Source organism: Bombus bifarius, unplaced genomic scaffold (genome assembly GCF_011952205.1).
Source record: "Bombus bifarius isolate JDL3187 unplaced genomic scaffold, Bbif_JDL3187 scf7180000008218, whole genome shotgun sequence".
Lineage (NCBI taxonomy): Eukaryota > Metazoa > Arthropoda > Insecta > Hymenoptera > Apidae > Bombus > Bombus bifarius.
Genome location: NW_022884519.1, coordinates 434,899 through 457,883, shown reverse-complemented (window position 1 = coordinate 457,883; position 22,985 = coordinate 434,899). Strand labels below are relative to the sequence as shown.

Genomic DNA, 22,985 nt, shown 5'->3' with positions numbered 1-22,985 from the left:
TCTTGATCATAACCTATTCGTAACTGCTGCGTTGAGTAGTAAGCGAAATGTATTTACTTTCGAAGCAGTCGCTCTTGTAAGTAATTAATCACTGACATAATATTCTATAGATGGTAATAAAGCATTCGCTTTATTTATATTATCGACAGGATTAAACAAAGACAAGGTGGAAGAAGGAGGGGAGGAATAAAGGAAACGAAAACGAATCCTGTTTAATTTTATAATGATATTTTTTATTATCATCCATTTCCATGTCCACTTATCATCTGCTTTAGTGCTTAATCCGTCGAAAGGGGTTAAACGAAATCGCGAGCGCTCGGAATAGGATGAAACAATTCTCTCTGTTTTATAAGTTTGTATGAACGAATGTACACAATGATCGCCTCCCATTTACAGTTATCTCTTTTTTTTTTGTCGCTTTTCCGTTTTTTTTTTCTCCATTTCACGTTCAGAAGATGGAATCTTCGGATCGCGTGGTTATTCATACATTCAGAATCGAATAAACAATGTGTATTTCTCATGTATCTATGTATATGCGTGTACGTGTCCGTGTGTACATGTGTCCGTGTGTACGATTATCGTAAGCGCGCTATATACAAAGAAGTCCTCGTGTAAACGATCGTGGCTCCTTAAATGCCATTTGTTATTTACTTTTTCGTTTTTTTTTTCTTTTTATACAAACCAGATACGACGACTGGCGCACTATTAAATATATTCCACTGTCGAGTCGAGGTGAGAATCAAGGTTTCACGCGTCGCTAGCTACGTGATCTAATCTCGTAACCGTTTTATGCTATTGTTTCTCCGATAACGACGCGAGCCCCTTTATTTGGTTCGCTTACATCTGTAGAGTCTAGTAGAAATTACGACGAAATAGATGGATGATCCTGGCGAACAAACGATCAAGTTCTCATCGTAGCGTTCACATCTCGCATAGTCTAAGACCAGAAGCAACGAAAAATCTGTCTTTCCTTGTACAATTGAAAATAAACGTCGAGAGAGTATAACTGCGTGCAATGTGTACGAACTGAAACTTCGTCGACGTTCGACGGTTCGTTCAAACTCTTTCGTGACGTTTAATGTGAAAAAAAAAAATTCTTGAAAGATGTGTGAACGAACTTCCCATAAAGTTCCGTCATTTTTTTCACGAAACGTTCTCAACCTGCTTGAAAAACGACGAGTACACCTTTCATCATCCTCTAAAGCGTTTACGCTTCCGCGATTACTGTCTTCTGTCCTTAGCTTGTGTTACGACCCCACACTATCGATCTTCTCTTTCTTATTTCATTTTCTGCAAATCTTCTGATTAACTAGCTTCCTATATGTACACGCGTTATTTCACTAAGAATTATTGCTCGTGAATTGCTAATTCACTTTGCCAAATATTGTATAGTATTTGAAATATTTTTCGTGTTTTCCTTTTAACCGTTAGGCGAACAGGTTAGGTCGATTTAGAAGGAAATGGCGTCATCGATACGGTTGCTGCTTCGTTTACGCAACAATATGGCGTCGCGTGAAGTACACGCGAACTCGAACGATTGGAGACCGGTGCGATCATCATGCAATTATCTATTACACGATAGAAATCGTGTTTGTTTTAAGTTAGAAAGATTGCACTTGCACCTGGTTATTTTATTCTAAATTTCTAATTTATTTACACACACACACACACTCTGTCACATGAACGTGAAATCGCACTGTTTGAAAATCACTCGTCGGTCTTCTCCACGCGTTTTCAACTTCTTCCAGTCGATGGTCGGTACAGGTGAAGCAATCATTGATACGGACGGAAATGATTAAAGTGCCCGGTACGAAGATCATTGAAAGCGCTCCATTTCCTCTCTATTGAAATTCATTATCGAATTATCCAGTCAAATGCTCTCTCCACGTTTCTATTTGCATCTGTTTAAATCGAGTCCTGTGTTAGAAACTCTGGATCCTTCGTATCTACCAAATATTATTTACATTTTCAAATAATCATGGGTTCATTTATATCTAGAAAGTCCATCACACGTAAACTTCGATTCGAGTCGAAGAAACAAAAGCCCATCTCGCGGCTGCAACAAATTGTTTCCGATCCTGAAACCCTATTTACACGTTCATAGCCTATCGACTCTATTTAGGGAAATATTTATAACGAATTAGTCGCTCGGTTTATTCGAGAGAATCTCAGCTTTTAATCAATACCATTCTTAAAATTTCTTTCAACAAAACAAAAAGGAAGAAACAATCTTCATTGCTACTTCTTCGACTATGATAATTTCTAACTCGCAGAAATTCACATCCACCACCCACACGACATTCACATATTCCGCGGCTGCTTTCGTTTCACGTCACTCTAATCCATCTAAATTGAAATCCGAATCTTCCTCGACAACCACTGCCTACTAATCCAACACTTGCAACGGTCACAACGATCACAAGGAGCGCCATCAGTACAACGCGTTCAGGAGACACTGTTCGTCGCTCCAGTCCAGCTGACAAGGGTTCTCGGTCTCGTGAACTCAGCTGAGTTGATAGTATTCCGGCGCAAAATCGTTGGCCAGGTTCGTCAGGAAGTTGAAGTCTGACGAACTGTTGCTATTGTCCGCGGATTGTGGCGGGGCAGATGTGTGCACTGGTTCCGCGTAGAAGTTGCCGTAATTGTAAGAATCGGCGTTGCCCTCCGCTTGGCTGGCGCTTCCTGGCGGAGTGATGACAGCGGCAGTGGCTGCGGCGATCGCGGTTGCCGTAGTGGTCATCCCTGGCGCTGGGAACGGATCTGGCGAAGACACGTAACTGTTGGGAATGTTGGACGCTTCGCCGCCCTGATGGACGTGCAGTTGACTGGTTTGCTCGTAGTAAGCGTTTGGGTGGCACTTGGTGCCTGCTCGATAGTCTGCGGAACTTGGATGCATGGGAGGCTGATGCGTGACGTAACCTTCTGCCGTGTGTTGCTGTTGATGTTGTTGCTGCTGTTGGATGTCGTTGTAATAATGTTGCGCAGTTTGAACAGACACAGCAGCGTGGCCGTGAGAGGCAAGGTTTTCATTAGTTGCGTGATAATTCCCGCTGTTAGGATAGCCGTAATTACCCGGTGTCATGTAGTTTTCTGTTGCCTGGTCGTGTTGAGCAGAATAACCTTGGCTGGTGTTGTAGGCGTTGCTACCTTGCATGGTTCGATGATAAGGCGCATGATAGGGTGGGCCTGCTTGTGTATAGCCGTTGTACTCCCCTGCAGCGTTGGCGTATTGGTTTTGTTGTTGATGAAACTGCATGGTAGAATTGTACATCGTCCTGGAGGCGGCGCCCGTAGTCGCACGGACGTGATGACCCACTCGGGATCCCAGGACTTGGTTTTGCCTGGCGTATAGGGGATGGACGTCACCTGGGTAGGAGATTCGAGGTTGTTGATAGGTATCCCTGGAGCAATAATTGTTCTGCGACTGAGTTTGTTGCGCGGCTGCTGGAACAGCTTGTCTACTAGGTACTCCGTTTCTGTATTCGATGGCAGATGTCGATTGGTACACGCTTTGTTGCGGGAAATGCGTTTGTTGATTGTTGCTGATATTCCTGCCGCCGTGAGGAGACATCGTGCCCGCGTTCGTCGACCCATGCATCATGGGAGTAGCCACGGAGCTGGTAGACGAAGGAGAACTTCTTGGTCTCTGCATGTATGCTGCGTGTGTGGCTTGAATCCCCAGAGGACTTCCCTGCTGCAACTGAACGGATACTGGCGTCCCAGGTGTTGAAGATGGTGTGAGACTTCTGGTAGAATTTTGACCAGGCAGTACAGGCGTACTGACAGTCGAATCGGGCATTGCCAATAAGACACCATTGCTGTTTACCGAGCAGAGTTCCTTGGTATTCGCCGATGGAGACTTCTTGCTTACGGAAATTTGCTGCTTGCCCGGATTCGGACTCTTGTGGCCGCTCTCCACTTTTACTCTGACATCGCTGGACAATTTCTTGGTAGCCACGCTCGGGGATGTCACTTCACTACCGTCTTGTGATCTCGAGTCATCGTCTGCTATCATCTTTTCAAATGAACTGGACACGCTGTTCGTGCTACCAACGCTGCTGGCTCCATTGCTGTTCGCGTTGAAAGCTGGATTACTGTTGTTATTATTCGTTGCTGTGGGCGTGTTATTATTGTTACTGCTGTTTCGCCGACCCGACGAGCTCAGTTCGGTCACGTCACCAGACAGTGTGCTGCCCACGTCGCTCACGCCAGATATATCACAGTTGTGGCAGCTCTTCTTCTCGTCGCTGTCTATGGCCAGCATTTTCTCGCCCTTCGACTTCTCTATACCTTCAGAGGTCGAGCCATCCTTCTCGTCACCGTCTTCTTTACTTAGTGTTTGACGTTTGTGTTTCATTCTTCTGTTTTGAAACCAAACTTTCACCTGCAATCAGTGGAACGAACGGTTTGCTTACGCTAGAAGCCAGTTGATACAGAAAGGCTGTACATCGAGGATTTCTTTTTAATCATTCTTACCTGCCTTTCCGTCAGGTCCAAGGATGCGGCAATCTCGATTCTTCGCGGTCTACACAGGTACTTGTTAAAATGGAATTCTTTTTCTAGCTCGAGCAGCTGTGTGTTCGTGTACGCCGTCCGTAATCTTCTTGGCAGGCCATTTTCTGCAACGTAACAAAATTGTCTCTTTTATTTCTTTTATTCTTCCACAATATTTTTGTGATCGAGAACATTAAATGGGAGAGTACTTAACAGAGCGTAAATATACCGCCGAGTATAAAGCGTGTTATCGAATTGTAAATCTTAGATCGTTTGACAGGTGTACGTCGCGTCGGATAAGTTACAGACATTCGGATTCGCTAATTAATCACCTAATCGCTATGTTAATGGGAATTGCTTAGAAATTGTAATTGCGTTTCATGCTCATCGCGCGTTAACAAATCTACGCGGACCTTTCGGGGAAAATACGATTCTTTCATTGTCATCGTCGATAGGGTTGAGCTTTACATTTCTCGACAATCTGTCATTATCTAATCATTCCTTTTGTCTATGATCAACAGATTTCAATTACTTAACATCACTTACTTTTAGAAGATTGATATGTATCTTCAAATCTATCAGATTATCTTCTTCTTCCCTAACTAATTGTTCGTAGTCGCATGAATATTTTCTTCAATCTCTTTCTCTTCTTTTATAATCGACTGACATAAAAATGAGAAACTCAACAAAAATGGACTTGGTATTATTGAGATATGTATAATTGTATGTGCTAGACTAGGTTAGCTGCGTAGTAGTAATACTCGTATGTGAATATCAGCGTGTGGAAGTATGTGTGTGCATCTCCAAAACAAATGAACGTAAACTCTTCAGTCGGTTAGCAGTCAGATATGGAAGAAAGTACTGAGACGTGTGCAAGTGTGTATCGGTGAATATCTTTGGAATCGTTTATCAAATAAATATATAACTATTCTAATATGAATTCTAAGTGTAAATTTAGTGTTCCTATACCATTATTTCGGCTATTAAGATCCAAAACTCTCAACAAATATAAAACAAAAATTGTTGCTCATCTATTATCACCTTATGAAAGGAACGAAACTTTCCGGATAACCTAATACTATCAAAACAGTGAATATAACATAATACAAGTGAAAATGTCGTAAAATGCAAGACACAGAATGAAATTTATACCAATCTTCGTTTCAACGTTCTCTAAAAGTTGATATTACAAACAGAAGACATTGTACCATTATTGAGATATGTAGAACTGTATGTGCTAGACTAGGTTAGCTGCGTGGTAGTGATACTTGTATGCGAATATCAGTGTGTGGAAGTATATGTGTGCGTCTCCAAACAAATGAATGTAAACTCCTCAGTCGGTTAGCAGTCGAACATGGAAGAAAGTACTGAGACGCGTGCAAATGTGTATCGATGAATATCTTTGAAATCGCTTATCAAATAAATATATAACTATTCTAATATGAATTATAAGTGTAAATTTAGCGTTCCTATACCATTATTTCGGCTATTAAGATCCAAAACTCTCAACAAATATAAAACAAAAATTGTTGCTCATCTATTATCACCTTATGAAAGGAACGAAACTTTCTGGATAACTTAATACTATCGAATCAGTGAATATAACATAATACAAGTGAGAATGTCGTAAAATGCAAGAGACAGAATGAAATTTATACCAATCTTCGTTTCAACGTTCTCTAAAAGTTGATTTTACAAATAGAAGGCATTGTACCACTATTGAGATATGTATAATTGTATGTGCTAGACTAGGTTAGCTGCGTACTAGTAATACTCGTATGTGAATATCAGCGTGTGGAAGTATGTGTGTGCATTTCCAAAACAAATGAATGTAAACTCTTCAGTCGGTTAACAGTCGAATATGGAAGAAAGTACTGAGACGCGTGCAAATGTGTATCGATGAATATCTTTGAAATCGCTTATCAAATAAATATATAATTATTCTAATATGAATTCTAAGTGTAAATTTAGCGTTCCTATACCATTATTTCGGCTATTAAGATCCAAAATTCTCAACAGTTATATTCTTCCTATGTATTCTTCATTTAACTATATTTACAAGATAAGAAATACGGTTAATTTCAAATGTTTCAACACATCCCGATTTGATGAAAGAATGTCAGGTACGATATCTAAAGAAGAAAAGAATTAAAGGAAAGCAAAAAAACACTGTCCTTGTCCCTGTGCTATCTCACACTACTTCTTTCCATCTCCATCTAGTAGAGTCAAAGGATGAAGCTGCAAACGAGCTTCGTAAACATCGTCACCCCTGAACACCCATTGAACGTTAACATTAGCATCGAGTAAAAGCGAACATTCGCTTTTTGCTCGATTACGACACACTCAAACGGCAGCTTAATTAATGATTATTTAGGCGTGCGAGCGAGGGGCGACGTCGGAAACCGATGGCGCGAACAATGCCCCATGTAGTTGAAGATGCCCCATGTAGACGTCGCCACTGTTTCGCTCGACGTTCCATCCAGTTTCATCGTTCCTTGGCAACTTTCGGCTAAGTTCTCAGCCGGCGGTATTCCGTGTCGATGCGAAACATCTCTGGTAATTATTATCTGGTAAGAAACTTGTCGTGAGATAACGAGGGAAGCTTCGCGACGAAGGAAGAGGAAGTCACGTACGGTTGGCGATCATCTGAAAAGGGCTTCAAAGTAAGAAGCAACGTTTATTACGGCTCTGTGTTGCTCTTCCTGGTTAAGGGCGTATAGTAATTTACGTGCTGCAACGATGTAAACAATCATTAATAGTCCGCTATCGTAATTACAGGATTTTACCAGGCGGCTGACACGCGGGTAATATTTCAATCAAAGTCTATATGCTTGCACATTCGCGCGTTCATACAGCCAACCTGGGGAACCTCGCAAAGGAGGGAATATTTAAATGGCCGACGCACGGCTTAATGCAAAATTCAGCTGGGAAAGCGTGTGGCCGATAAAGCAACGGCAATTAACTGAACGCGTTCGCTGAAATCGATTTTTCCACCTCCATCAACGTGATCCACATGATCCACGTTGTAACAGCAACAGGACGATTTTTCTCGCTGTTCTTTTTTCTCTTCCTGCTTGTGCGGCTCTTTTTCCGTCCTTTTCGTCTGGAATTCCTTTTTCTCTGACGATGACGAAATAGCACTCGTGTAACAGTCGCCGGTACGCTTTGTATGAAAATCGAGCTGGCTAGAAGTGGCTCGCCTTGGACACGACGTTTAGAGCGTTTACGATTGTTCACTGTCGCCACAGTAATTGAATCGTTCCTTTCTCAGAACGCTATTTTTCCCCTTCCTTTTTTCGTCATATCGTGTCCCAGAAGCGACAGGATCTTTGATTGCTACGCCGGGTAATTCAAAGGATACGAGATTTTGCGGTATCTCTGACACGATATTGTACACGATAGGTATCTAACGTTCGAGTATTTTACATTCTTCTTCTAAGAATTCCATTCTCAAATGATTATACCTGTCGAAAGGATTCGCGTTAACAAATGGCGCAAGCCAAGATTCTGAGAGTTCGAATTTCCTCAGCTACTTCGAAGTATCATTCCCTTGGTTTCATGATCGATTAAATTATTATACAATTTCATTCTCTGCTACAACCGGAGGAAACGCGACCGTACAGTCTTTTATGAAAACTAATTTCTTCCGATTCTCGTCCTTCCAAACGTCGTATCGGTCATCCTTCGATAGCATTACTCTTCACCGAGCAACCAAAACCATCATCCTCCTACGATACAAACGAACAGTTCGATCACAGAACGAATTCTCCACCCAGTCGACGCTTCTGTACAAGACATAACCGATCACCTGAACGTCCTAACATCTGGCTGCCACAATCCCAGTATTTCGCAATTATTACGCGAGTTTGTTTTCTCAAAAACGACGCACGTATAATAAAAACAGAATAAAAAAGCAGTAGAAGGGAAAAGGGACGAGGAACTAGCGTTCTAGGACGTAACGCTGTAGCAGGGTGCACGGGGGTGGGGGTGTGTTCCGTTTCGCAGGGCTGAGATGCTAAACTACCCCATGGCGTGCAAGTGGATCGGCGGGCGAAGGGTGGTTCCGCGCCGCGATGAGTCGTCAGGGGTCGAAGGAGAGACCGAGAAAGGGACGAGCCAGATAAAAAAGAAGCGCTTGCGGAGGGTGAAGGATGGACGCGGCGAAGGGGTGGGGGCAGCTAAGTCTGCACGTGGAGTTTTCATAGAGTAACCGAGAGTAGGGGTGGGAGCGTCGCGTGAGTGACACGGCTCTTATCGATATTTCCATCTTGGGATTTGCCGTGGCGAACCGTCGATACTTCTATCTGATCGCTTTCAAGACACTGTTTGTGTTTGCCTTGTATGCACACCTTTTGTGTACGTTTCCAACAGATGGTAATTTTCTAGTTTATTGTATTAGGTCGTCCGAAAAGTGTCTTTCGTTTTACCAGGAAACAATGGACGCACAATGTTTTTTCTTTTATATTATTTTGTCGAATTTTCGTAAGATAACCTAACCGGATAACCTAAAAATTTGTACATGACTTTATCTCATATCATATCTTTGTATATGATTTCTGAACAGTCTATCTATAATGTACAATTTGCTAATTCGTTAATAATATTATTTAACAAATTATCGCTTGTGCGTTTCTAGACAATTTATAAAACATTTTATAAAATTGTACAATAGAAGTGCACAAATTAATTGCGAATTTTTATGAACGTAACTGAAGAAATGGAAACTAAATTAATGTTTGTTTCACAGTTTAGATATTGCACCAGGCAATTGTTACTTCGTGAAGGCACTAATTATACGATATTAGCACTTAACCTCTTAGATTTTAGGTTGTCCGAAAAGTTTCTTTCGTTTTACCAGGAAACAATGGACGCACAATGTTTGTTCTTTTATATTATTTTGTCGAATTTTCGTAAGATAACCTAACCGGATAACCTAAAAATTTGTGTATCTTTGTATATGGCGTGATTTCTGAACAGTAATATATTACTAGAATTTTAGGAAGCTAAAAAAGTTATATAAAAGTTAAAACTGAGATAATATACAAATTTATTTGTAAATTCACAAATTTTTCCACGTGTTTACGTAATTCAGAAATTTACTAAATCTGTACCATCCGATCCCTAAAATTTTTTTACACATATTTACGTAATTCGCAAATTGCGATGGAAAGATACTTTCCGGACAACCTAATACCAGATTCTGAAGAAACTAACGTTCCAACGAACAATCAAACGTACAGATTTCTACGAGGGTAGCTGTGTCATTCTTCAAACGTTCCATTCGTCAGAACACGCATCAATTGTAATACGGTGCATGCCATGGTCTAACGATATCCAAGTTGTTACACGAGTAGGTATTTCTCAGTGATATATTACTATCCTGAAGGATGAATTTGTGGGGATGAAGTATAGTGTGTAATGGTTATAAAGGGTATCCATTACCTTCCTCAATTGTGGTTTTAAGGGGTGAATTCAATGTAAGTAGGATTACCTCGTCAGTGTCTCTTTTCCAGCGTATCCATTGTCATCAGCATTTTTTGCTTGCTTTCTATCTTACACTAGGCAGCTTGCATTAATAAGAAATTTCTCGTCGCCTGTATAAACTGGCCGAAATAATTACACCATCGCGTATTACATTCGTTATTTCTACATTTTCTTAATATCATAATAATCTTGGTAGCTACAATGTCGGTAGTTTGTAAGGCTTTCTCGTTTCTGCTGTCTTGGTTGACGCAATAAAATCCTTCATAATACTGTCTCATTTTTCAAATCTGTAATTACCCATTCTAATTATTACTTTTAGCAATATATATATTATCAAATCCGCTAGAAACCATAAATCCTAACTTATGAACGAAAGTACACGTTCGGCTGTTACATGAAAATTCTAATATAGCTAATCACGTGGCAAAATACACAGGCCAGTAAATTAGCAACGAATCGGAGATCCCATCGAGCAACGTGATCCTTCCTCTTCTTTCACAGCGTGTCGCGGATTCGTTAATTACGCTGCTTAAAAGTCAAGGTCGAGCTGCCTATTAACGCGTCACCAGCCGACATTTACGTTCAGCGCCGGAGACGTATCCTTGTTCCATCGGGCCGGTGCAATAACGGAACGCTGCAGCCGACCATAAATCATCCGGGCTCCTATGAAATTAGCAGCACTGTTTTCGTGCGAATTCACTGGCGCAGCCTACGCGCCGCGCGGCCAGAATTTATAGAACTGCGATAAAACGAGCTTTAGGTGAAGTCTGACTTAACGCGGCACGCTTCACTGATTTCTCTGTGCTCTCCATTTCGCTCTTCTCTCTTTTTTCTTCTTTCTATCTTTACCTCCTTCTTCCTTTTCTCGCTTTTCGATGTTCCACAGTCGTGAATCGATCGCGTTTTCTCGTCCCATTAAGTATCACGCGGCATCGTTATCGCGACTCGCATCGGAACGCGGTTCGATATTGCTCGAACGACGATAACGCGCCAGAGATTCCGGGAAACGATCCGTAATAGCGTGGAAATTTTTGTATTCATTGCTAAGTATTAAAGGCGTGGATCGTGGTCACGAAGTAGAATTTGTTTAAAAAACGGGTTTACTTTTTATCGACACAATGTCATTTATCAACCGGCCGATTCGTAACTAAAGCTTCTGCGATTTCAGGATTAACAACAGTCGATAAAGAACGATTAACTCGAGGTGGGCTAATGGTAGTTTCTGCGACATACGATTGTGATAGAATTTTTTCTTCGCAGATATGATACGAAGGAAAATAAAGAATTATTTTTCGGTCAAATGAGCTTGAATTTTGTTTTTGATATTCTTCATAGTACTTCGATTTTGCTTTCTAAATACAATGTACGAATTAAGTCTTTGATTATTGTTGACAGGCTTCTGAAAGGTTATGGCCAGTGCTGAGTAAAGAAATATAATACAAAGGAAAATAAAGAAATATTTTTCGGTCAAATAAGCTTGAATTTTGTTTTTGATATTTCTCAGAGTAATTGATTTTGGTGTCTAAATACAATGTACGAATTAAGTCTTTGATTACTGTTGACAGGTTTCTGAAAGGTTATGGACAGTGCTGAGTAAAGAAATATAACCGATTTCTGGAAGGTTATGGACAGTGCTGAGTAAACAAATATAATACAAAGGAAAATAAAGAAATATTTTTCGGTCAAATAAGCTTGAATTTTGTTTCTGATATTTCTCAGAGTAGTTGATTTTGGTTTCTAAATACAATGTACAAATTAAGTCTTTGATTATTGTTGACAGGCTTCTGAAAGGTTATGGACAGTGCTGAGTAAAGAAATATAACCGATTTCTGGAAGGTTATGGACAGTGCTGAGTAAAGAGATATAATACAAAGGAAAATAAAGAATTATTTTTCGGTCAAATAAGCTTGAATTTTGTTTCTGATATTTCTCAGAGTAATTGATTTTGGTTTCTAAATACAATGTACAAATTAAGTCTTTGATTATTGTTGACAGATTTCTGGAAGGTTATGGCCAGTGCTGAGTAAAGAGATATAATACAAAGGAAAATAAAGAATTATTTTTCGGTCAAATAAGCTTGAATTTTGTTTCTGATATTTCTCAGAGTAATTGATTTTGGTTTCTAAATACAATGTACGAATTAAGTCTTTGATTATTGTTGACAGGCTTCTGAAAGGTTATGGACAGTGCTGAGTAAAGAATTATAACCGATTTCTGGAAGGTTATGGACAGTGCTGAGTAAAGAAATATAATACAAAGGAAAATAAAGAAATATTTTTCGGTCAAATAAGCTTGAATTTTGTTTCTGATATTTCTCAGAGTAGTTGATTTTGCTTTCTAAATACAATGTACAAATTAAGTCCTTGATTATTGTTGACAGATTCCTGAAAGGTTATGGACAGTGCCGAGTAAAATAAAATTAGGTAGCTTGCAATAATTCTTTTGTAAGCATGATAGGCGTATCTGGGTTAATCGTTGATGATCAGGCGTGAAGGATACCTTTTTTTGGTTAAACACGTTCTTTGTGATATTTTTTTCGAGCAACCTTTTCACGACGAGAAGTGCGGTGGCGTAGTAAATTAACAAGTGCACTGACTTCTTACGGTAAAAAATACCGCTGTATAATTACACTCCTGCCATTACTGGTATAATATTCTTTCTGACAATTGATATTATCAGTGTATCTCGTAATCGTCCTACCGCATGGTTCTCAGAGAACATGAAACTGATAATAATCATTAAACCGTACTACCAGCTCTATAATGTCTTCATTTCCTGTATAAATAATTACAATCTCAATTAACTTGCCCCTACCATCCACTTTAACGCGTTTGTGGCGGATCTGATTTTTATTACCAACACATCTATTTATTCCATTTGTTAGAAAATTTTTAGCAATTTTATTTTATTGAAAGTAACATGTTGCAGATTTATAATAAATCCAATATGAATATTAAATAAATATTAGCAGTCGTCATAATATCCATGACCAGCGTTCTATGTGTTAATACTACTAATTAAAATTTCTCAGCAATAGAAAAATAACACGATCGAGAGTTCAGAATGATCCATAAAACACAGCAGAGCTAAATTCACCTATTCGATCTTCGCTACTGCCTGCGTCCAATTCTGTACTTTCGAAGTATTAGGTTGGCAACTAAGTGATGGCGGATTTTATCATTAGATGGTAAACTTTTCTCACAATTTTGTTTTTCACAATTATGAAAGGAGAATTCACTTTTAAGATCGTGTTATTGGGTTGGTAACTAAGTGATTGCAGATTTTGTCATTAGGTGGCATTGACAATCACTTAGTTGCCAACCTAATATGAGACCGCAAAAATGCAAAAGATGCAAACAATATGAAATGGTATATTAAATATCTGATATATGTATAGTATTCACTATGGTATTTAATGGATGCAGAAAATCTCTGCTTATTCACAGTCCAATTACTCGGATTCCATAATGTTTTCAAATTCACCCATAACTGATAAGGTAAAATCTATGAAAACCTAGGAATTTTTATTTTCACAATTAATTTGGAAGATATTATTCATAAGATATTTTATCGTCAATCAATGCATAATTTACCGACTACCAGTGTATGTAAAACTCACAATGTCAACTTTCGTTAATTTCTGCACATATCTGTTTAGTTGCCAACCCAATAGTTCCATTTGGCTTCGCTTAGTTTTCTTTTACATTTTCGTAGAAGGAATTTTGTAGAATAATTATAGTATTTGGAAATGGTTTACGCAGCTTTTTACTGCAATTCAGTTTCGTTGGTTTCCTTTCTTCATTTTATCCGCAGTTGAGTTTTCTACGGTGAGTTTAGTATCTGGGTATTTATTGCTCGTTGAAAATTAAGTTAAGGGGAAGAAACAAGATATGAGATGCCGATGGCTGACAGATTTTTAGATATACAGTGTGTGATAAGAATGGTTTGCAACCAATAACATTGTTTTAAGTGTTCCTTATTGTAATTATTAGGTTGGCAATTAGGTTACCATTAGGTGGTAATGACAAAATCCGCAATCACTTAGTTGGCAACCCAATTCCTCCATCCTCCACTTTATTCTACAAAAGTTCGTCGATAGTAAAGAACAATCTTCGGTCGACATTTTGAACGCGAAATCGCAGCTTGTCTTGGTTGGAACCGCACGAACCATAATTATTGAAACCAAATGGCTGTGGCCGAGGGGTAGAGGGGCGATGGTGGAAGAACGAGAGCGTGCAGAAAAGAGAGGGTGGCGTGCTCGAAACTCGGCAAATCCCGCGCGTGGGCTTTTCAGAGGATAAGGGTGGTTAGAGGGGTGCGTGCCGGGCGAGATGGAAGTATCGCGTGATTGACGTGGGCCTCATCAGCATTTCGGTCTCGCGATTGGCTGGACGAACCTGTCAATCAGCCGATATTCCACGCCTATTGGTTGTGTCTCGTGCTACTCTGTGCTCCCTTTTGCAAACGTTTGTACCACCGTTCAGCCGAATCTTTGTGCCATTTTGGTTGTTTAATTTCGACAAAAATATTTTCCCCCACATTTTCGATATATCGTTACTCTGATCCGATGGTGGGATAATTGACAAAATGTGAACTTCAGAGCAGACACGTTTTAGAATTTACAAAGAAACGTGTTGGTGAGTCATTGCAAAGACATTATATGGCTGACTTAACGTAAGATATGCGATTATTCGCGAAAGCAGTACGACCTTCCACTTGTGGCGTCGCAAAACGACTGAAGGTGAGCCGGTGTTGTTGTAAAACTAAGGCCAACTTGATAGCCACGTAAATAATAATTTTGCTCTCTAACGCAAAACTGATGCATTTATAAATATGCAAGCAGCGATATGAACAATTTATGGCTTTCTATAGTAGAAATTTTAATATTAACATTTTTATTTTCCTAGGGTATATCATATTATATATGTGGCGGCACTCGACAGCACAAATACATAAACAAACAACATAAACGACATAAACAAATAACGGACGGTAGCGCAGTGGTTAGCGCATTAGGTTACGAACGTTCGGAACGCGGGATCGAATCCCAGCGACCGAAGTTCGATTTTTATTCCATGAGTCTAAATAGGAAGAAAATATAGCAGTACCCCCACCAGCCACAATCATCACGGACGCGACTTATACACCTCATATACGAAGACTATAGCAAAAGAACACACGTGAAATTTCCTATTTCTTACAAAGCTATTATATTGCCAAAATTGTCTTCGTATTTAGGCCTGGAACTTTTCTGCTTCTTTCAAGATTACAAAATATCTCTCGCCATAAACATTATAATTGAGGATCTTTGGAAACTGTGCCAGTTAGATTGAAACTGGCCTAAAGTGCCAGGATATATGGTGGTTTTGCTCAGGTATTGCGCGAACACGTGTGGAAAAGTTCAGAAAGAAACGAGAGGCGGCTCGCGACGAAAGAGGAAACCTGGCGGATAATGACGAAACGATGGACAAGAAATTACTGATATAAACTACCGAGGCGAAAGCTATTAACCTTTCGCACCGAGCGCGCTTTTTCACACACTAGAAATAAATGGCGGTTTGGCGCGGTGTGTGTCCGCGAAACACGACGCCATGCCATCGAGATGTATTAGACGGACAGAAAACGCGTCGCACGCGAACCTTTGTTGCAACCGATGGAACGAAACGCGTCCTAAATCGCGCGATAACAAATAACGTGCGGGGAGAGCCGCCTCACTAAGTGATTCTTTCCTCGCGTACCACCCAGGGAATATATTAGTCATCGATGACGTAAGTGTCCGTAAGGAATGAAAATAAGAAGTCGGCACAAAAGACGTGATTTATCGCTCGTCGCCGTTTCGACGTCTGATTTTTTTCTCCTCGCTAAGACGGTTTCGAATGATTTCTGTCCGACGGCACTTGCTGCCTCTTTTGTTGCTGATGGCATGTCGGAGGTTATTCTGTATTGAACGCGTCTTTTGATTCGCCGGTGATGTAATAGTGGATCTTGAAAGTCGTGTAAATCTCTGGTAATCTCGACTGGATTTTCACTCGAGAGCCGATATATCGGGGCATGGAAATTTTGTCATTTCTGCATTTCGTCAGAGTCTGTGTGCTTCTATTTAATATCCACGATTTTATTTGTTTCGTTGATTTAATGGGAGATTATTTATGGCAAGGATTTTGTAGCTGTTATATGTAGAAGATAAATGGTAGAACACCAATGTTATTGATTCGTGGGAGTCAGAAGTTTTGGAAAAAATATTCAAATATGACAAATTAGTGGGTTGGCAACTAAGTAATTGCGGATTTTGTCATTGGGTGGTATTGATAAAATCAGCAATCACTTAGTTGCCAACCCAATATTATAACCTGATATATGTATTTGAAATATTTTATATATTTTTGCATATAACATGTACTCTACGGAATTTTGCATCTTTAAATTTCCACGGTTTGTTCATTAATTTTTTGTCAAATTTCCATCATTCTACTGAACCACGTTGATTCAGAAACCAGTGCTATTAATGGGGTGTCCTGAATTAGAATGTTCTAAGACAGCGTTTTCTTGTGATTTTTTTTAGAAGGCAAAGAAAGAAATTAAGTTATTGAATTTCGAGGTATGGTTTTATATGAGGGTATTTGAATATTTTCATATATTATGACTCAAATTCTGCATATATTGGGTTGGCAATTAGGTGATTGGGGATTTTGTCAATATAACCTAACGACAAAACCTGCAATCACTTGGTTGCCAACCTAACAAATTGAACATAATACGTAGAAACGGACATAAAACACAATACCACTAAATATCACATGAAATTCCAAGGAATATTTCTGCAATCCAAAAACAAAATTCCACTCATCATCCTTGTTACAGCTTGAAATTTATTCATCATTCTCCAATGCCAAATAATAAATATAATACCAAACGAGGATTATTGGTGTGAACTATATATTAGGTTGGCAACTGTGTCAATACCACCCAATGGCAAAATCCTCAATTACTTAATTTCCAACCCAATAATTTAGGATATTTGAATATTTTTATGTATTATAACTCAAATTTTATATTGTAACTCAGATTCTGCATATATTGGGTTGGCAATTAAGTGATTGGGGATTTTGTCAATATAACCTAACAACAAAACCTGCAATCACTTACTTGCCAACCTAACAAATTGAGTGTAATACGTAGAAACGGACATAAAACACAATACCACTAAATATTGCATGAAATTCCAAGGAATATTTCTGCAATCCAAAAACAAAATTCCACTCATCATCCTTGTTACAGCTTGAAATTTATTCATCATTCTCCAATGCCAAATAATAAATATAATACCAAACGAGGATTATTGGTGTGAACTATATATTAGGTTGGCAACTGTGTCAATACCACCCAATGGCAAAATCCTCAATTACTTAATTTCCAACCCAATAATTTAGGATATTTGAATATTTTTATGTATTATAACTCAAATTTTATATTGTAACTCAGATTCTGCATATATTGGGTTGGCAATTAAGTGATTGGGGATTTTGTCAATATAACCTAACAACAAAACCTGCAATCACTTACTTGCCAACCTAACAAATTGAGTGTAATACGTAGAAACGGACATAAAACACAATACCACTAAATATTGCATGAAATTCCAAGGAATATTTCTGCAATCCAAAAACAAAATTCCACTCATCATCCTTGTTACAGCTTGAAATTTATTCATCATTCTCCAATGCCAAATAATAAATATAATACCAAACGAGGATTATTGGTGTGAACTATATATTAGGTTGGCAACTGTGTCAATACCACCCAATGACAAAATCCGCAATTACTTAGTTGCCAAGCCAATATATACAGAATTTGAGTTCTATTTAAAAAATTACATAAAATTTGCAATTCCAAATTTGTCAAGCTTGAAATATCTATAAGAGGAAGAAAATTAAGGAAGTTTCTTGACGATTCGCAAGGAGGCGGGCAAAGTTTTGATAGAGCTTTGACCATTCGTCTGCGTACAGAAATAACAGCCGGAATGGCTACTTTCGGTGGCAGCAAAAATACCATGGTCGATAGCGTCGAGTCTCATTCTCGTCTTGAGTGGCCAAGGGGATGACGGACTGTCAGGTTTTGGCTCTCAGAATGAACAGCGGCGAGTGACGCGTGAACGGTGGAGCGTGGAGCAACACGCGCCACAGAAATAGAATTTATATTTCGAAATACTGTGACACGCTTTCGAAAATGCTTCTCTCTCTCTCTCTGTGTTTTCCTGCAACACCTTACAGGAAAAATTTCCTGCCTGTGATTTCTCGCGAAAATTGCCCAATTCCTTCGAATATAACATGGAATTTAGAGAAATTGAATTTGCAAAATAAATTGTTCCAAATTCTAAATTTCTAAAGTTGTAGCTAGAATTTTGTTAACTAAGATTGTACCAAATTTATGTATTACAATATACCTATTTATGTTATAGTAAATGTTGTGTACATTGAAAAGCTCATAGAGTAGCCCGAATTATAAAATAAAAAAATTATGTAATACAATTTGCAAAGGCAGCAGCGTTCTCGAGATGGAAACTTCACGATTGAAAAATAATGACGGTAAATGACATCGAAATGAGTTTCAGACAGTTGCATTAAAATAACTGTGGTCTTGTTAAAGCGGTCTTCGTCATTCATCGAGCGAGTACGGGCCGTCGGCCGTCGCTTCGCATATTCTCCTTTGAGCAGTTGTTTGAGCGGTTCAGTTGCAGTTTCCTTTGAGCAAAACGAAATGACACGCTCCTTCATGAAAATCAGAATTTCTACGTCACCATTCATCGCACCATTTTTATTTCTTCTCTTCGTTCTCTTAGAAGATTTATGTGGAATTTCTTACTGAGCGCTCGGACATTTCGTCTAAATGGGTCAAGAAATTGAAAGCTTTGCGATTATGATACAAAAGAAACTTCATCTTCCCTGAGAAATTAAATTTTCTAAAAAATACAACATATTTTGTAATATCACCTAATGACAAAATCCGCAATCACTTAGTTGCCAACCTAATAATACAGTTCCCTCTAACTGTCCCAAAAAACAATTCTTTACGTCCAAATCTTGAATTTAAAATCCATACGACTATGTTGCAGTCAATGAAAAAACATCCTCCAGGTATTTTGTAACACTGAAACTATCAATTTTTAATATGTATGTTTGTAAATATACTAGTTTGGTTATAATAATATAATGAATATAACCAAGTAAATAGAGGCAAATATATTAACACATTGCGTACGAGTCACGAGATGTGTGGTTTTTAGCAATTTGAACGTTGTGGCCGGGTCACGAGATATCTCGTTTTCATGTTTTTTCGTCTGAATCGATGACTTAAGCAACCAGAGACAATTGTTTTTGTTACGTTGCTAGGGTAATGAAGCTACGCGCATTCTTCTGACAAATGATTAGCAAAACAACCGAATGTTGACATTCCAAGCATGTAAAAACAAGCAGTCAGTATAGCCAGTACATCGGTAGATCTGTGCCGATCGTCTAGCGCATCTTATAAAGTGTTTTATCGTTGTACATTTTGTTATTTCAAAGTTGGTCTTTTAATTTCTAAGGAAACAGCTTCTTAAAAATCATTTCCATTTTCAATCTGCTAGCGACAATTTCTAACAAAAATTATTCTACGAAACAGACCCTAATTCTATAGAAGCATCAAAATGACACAAAGATGTAAAAAAACGAAAGTCAAAGTGAATCGTCGTTCGATGATTTATCCGATGCAGCGAACAACACCTGCGACGAAAACGAATTCAGTGATAGCAGCACCGTTCTTCGATTAAGCGATGCGATCAGACACAGAGGAAAACAGAATAAAAAATATAATAACCAAATACAAATTAAAAATCTGCACATTTGCATGCCAAACACACTCCTACAGCGTTCAAAAAAGCGCGGGAGCACGCTAAGCGCTCCCAGCGCCATACGCCATTTATTAATTCTGTCAAAAGCGTTTGCAGTTGTAAAAGCAAAAAATTGAAAACTCGTCATACTGGGAAATTTGTTGTTTCGTAGTACCAAAAACTAGATGAAAACAAGAGAAGAATACGAATGGAGAAAGTGGTCCTGCTTGGAATTCTTCGTATCTGGTTCGGCTCGTTGGCCGGGCCAGTTGCCTATAGACAGGTGGGAAGGGTCACATGATGGCCGTCTTTGTAATTTGTCTTTTGTTTCCCCTTGGCCCGCAGGAAGAAAACTTGCGGGCTAGAACAAAGGACGGAAAGAGCCGCTCTATCGACTGACGTGAACAACAGAGCCGCTTCCTTTTCCTCTTGCTTTAGTATATCTCTCTTGCTCTGTTCCTTTCGGCGTCGAGGACCGCGTAAACGCATGAAAAATGAGTGACGAGACTTGGAAACAAACGAGAAGACAGCCGGTTCCGTGTCCGAAACAGGTAGAGAACCGATAGCACGCGGCCCATCCGCAGTTAATCGATAACCCCTCGATCATCTCGACTGCTCGAAATTCTAGACCGCTTCGGGTGAGCGTGAAATCTCGCCATCGCCTGTTCTCCATTAACTCTCACAGTGACCGGTTTATTGAACTCTATAGGTTGATCTTTCGATTTCGTATATGGCGATGAAATTATCTAGAAATTACATTTTTCGTTCACTCGAAACGTGAAAGTTGAAATAAGGTTAGCTGAGAAACTTTCTGTCGTTCTTTCTGATCTTTTGATATTGATGTTTTATAGACGGAGATTTCGAAAAAATTGTAAGTAGTATAGCGTAGCTGGTTGTTGAAAAGAGCATAACTTTCCCCTCGGCATCAAAAGCGCAAATCAGTTACACGGAAGCTGAGTGGACCAGCTTCGTCAAGATTAATCGGTTGGTCTCTCAAGTACTTATTATACAATCAGCCATTTTGATACTAAAATTGAGACGTTTTTAAAAAACAAAGCAATTGAGCAATTGAATTGGCTTTTGAATGGTTCAAGTGATTACGTGTTTACCGAACGTAATTGCCAGACAGTCTTCTCTTCAGGGTCCTCATGTTCAATAATTTTCTAATAATATTCCCATTGAGGTTATTAGGTTGAGGTTAAGTTGTAAAGTTGAAAAGGTATTTTAATACAGAAGTGTAAGTACAAGTAGGAATATAATTTGAGCTGAAAAGCCCATAACTGAAACCCCATAGCCATCGTCGCCTGTCTACTGTCTATGGTCTACCTTCGTCCCAGTCTATTGTCCATACGCTGTCGATGGCTTCAGTGGTTGAGAAAACTAAAAAGACCAGATGTAGAGTTTTCTTAGAAGCGATGACCACTTCAACAATTCTAATCAGTTTCATTCTAATAATAAAATTCAATAATTCAATAATATTAGTAAAGTGACGTAGATTTTGCATTTACAATTTCAAAGTTCTACGCTCAATCGAATATTGTGACTAATAACCTATAAGATTTCGTTACTTGTAACCAATTTCGTTACTTGTAATTTCTAATTTCCAAAATTCATCGTCGAGCGATTTTGCAAGAGATAATTCTAATTTTTATAAATGTAATTCATTTTTCCAATGATAAAAATCAATAATAAGAAAAAAGAGTAAAAGAGAAAGAAAGGTAGATTAACCTTCAAAGCTCTGTCGATCAAACAGATAATTATCGACTGTGAGACGTATTTGGAGAAACTTGATCTAACGATGGAAAAATTATTCATTGGCTGATGACGGGGTGTACGGGCGATCGGGTAATTTGTGGCGGATAAATCGCCGGAGGAAACGCATGGGGGAGAAAAGGGGAGTGTGGGGGTGGAATCGTCGTAAACTGTGGCTCATTACAGATTTATACGAAGGCGTAGCCTGGAAACGGCAAGGGAAACGAACAAAACTAAACGCGAAGGGTGGCGCTACCCGGAATGGCCGCGATGGTCGCTTTGCTTTTTGGGGTTCACGGCCCGTACGAGCCATAATCAATTAACGGCAAGCCAGGCAAGAACCGCGCTTGGCCACCGCAGTCCGCAAAATATTTCCCACTTTGCTGCTCCAGTTTCCAGCCACTCCGACTGTTTCCCACTTTCGGACCTTCGTATCGCGATTCTTGTCGATGGCAAACGATCTCTGTACAATTTTTCCTGATAGTATTTACATACAGTGTATCAACGACTTCTCTCATTTTTTCCAAACAATTATACTATTATAACAAAATGTTACATTATAACAATTACATTAATTATAAGTTAGTGGATCAGTGAATTTGAAAAAGAATTTGGAAGAATTTGAAAAAGATTTGAAATATACTGTTCTAAACAATTACAGGATTAATAAGAGGGTTACTTACCATTGGTTCTATGGAACTGATTATGAGAAGAACACTGGACAACTGTTTTGCAGACAGGTTAGGTTAGTTATACGATATTGTGGTAGAGATTAACTAATCTTCATTTTGAAATTTTAAGATACTACTTTTAGAATATTTGACACATTATTATTAAAACACAGTCGTAAGAAGTATCATAAAAATTAATGTGACACAGGTCCTAATTCTGTAACTTTTTAGCACAGTATATGTCACAACCGTTCGCGGAGAGACGCGGTCGCGAGGAAAACGTGTCAGCGAGAGGCGTAAATTCTCGCTACGATTCGGATAACCGACGCCGCGAATTAGTCGTTCCCCTGTTTCGATTAAGATAACAAATGAGTTTAACACTGAATTAACAGGGTTAATATGAACTTGCATATTTAACAATATTTAATATTATAACGAGCACGTCACAAATTATTTAATGATAAATACAATTAGTTTGATAGCGGAATTCGACCCGACTTTATGATATTTCTCGATATATTCGTTAGACTAATCGACTTTAATTTTATTCGTCTGGACCTCTCGATGCACAACGTTTGAATCCTCAAATGATACTGATTGCCCTTCGATCTTTTTCTTTGTCTTCTCTCGGAGACGACCCCCCACTACGCTCGGGTCACGCCACCGTTCGCGCCTATGATCACGTATGCTTTCGTATGTTTTCGTATGATTTCGTA

General features: G+C 39.0%; 1 protein-coding gene across 1 annotated transcript in view; it reads right to left on the bottom strand.

The window, feature by feature from the left end:
* Nucleotides 1-211: 211 nt before the first annotated feature.
* The window catches only part of LOC117211191 (homeotic protein proboscipedia), a 64,799-nt gene continuing 42,025 nt past the window's right edge, over nt 212-22,985 (bottom strand). The window contains exons 2-3 of the mRNA XM_033454859.1: nt 4,477-4,619; nt 212-4,384 (exon numbers count right to left, since the gene is read on the bottom strand). Coding sequence (XP_033310750.1) covers nt 2,504-4,384; nt 4,477-4,619 — 2,024 coding nt within the window. The 3' untranslated portion in view covers nt 212-2,503. The remainder of the gene's footprint in view (nt 4,385-4,476; nt 4,620-22,985) is intronic.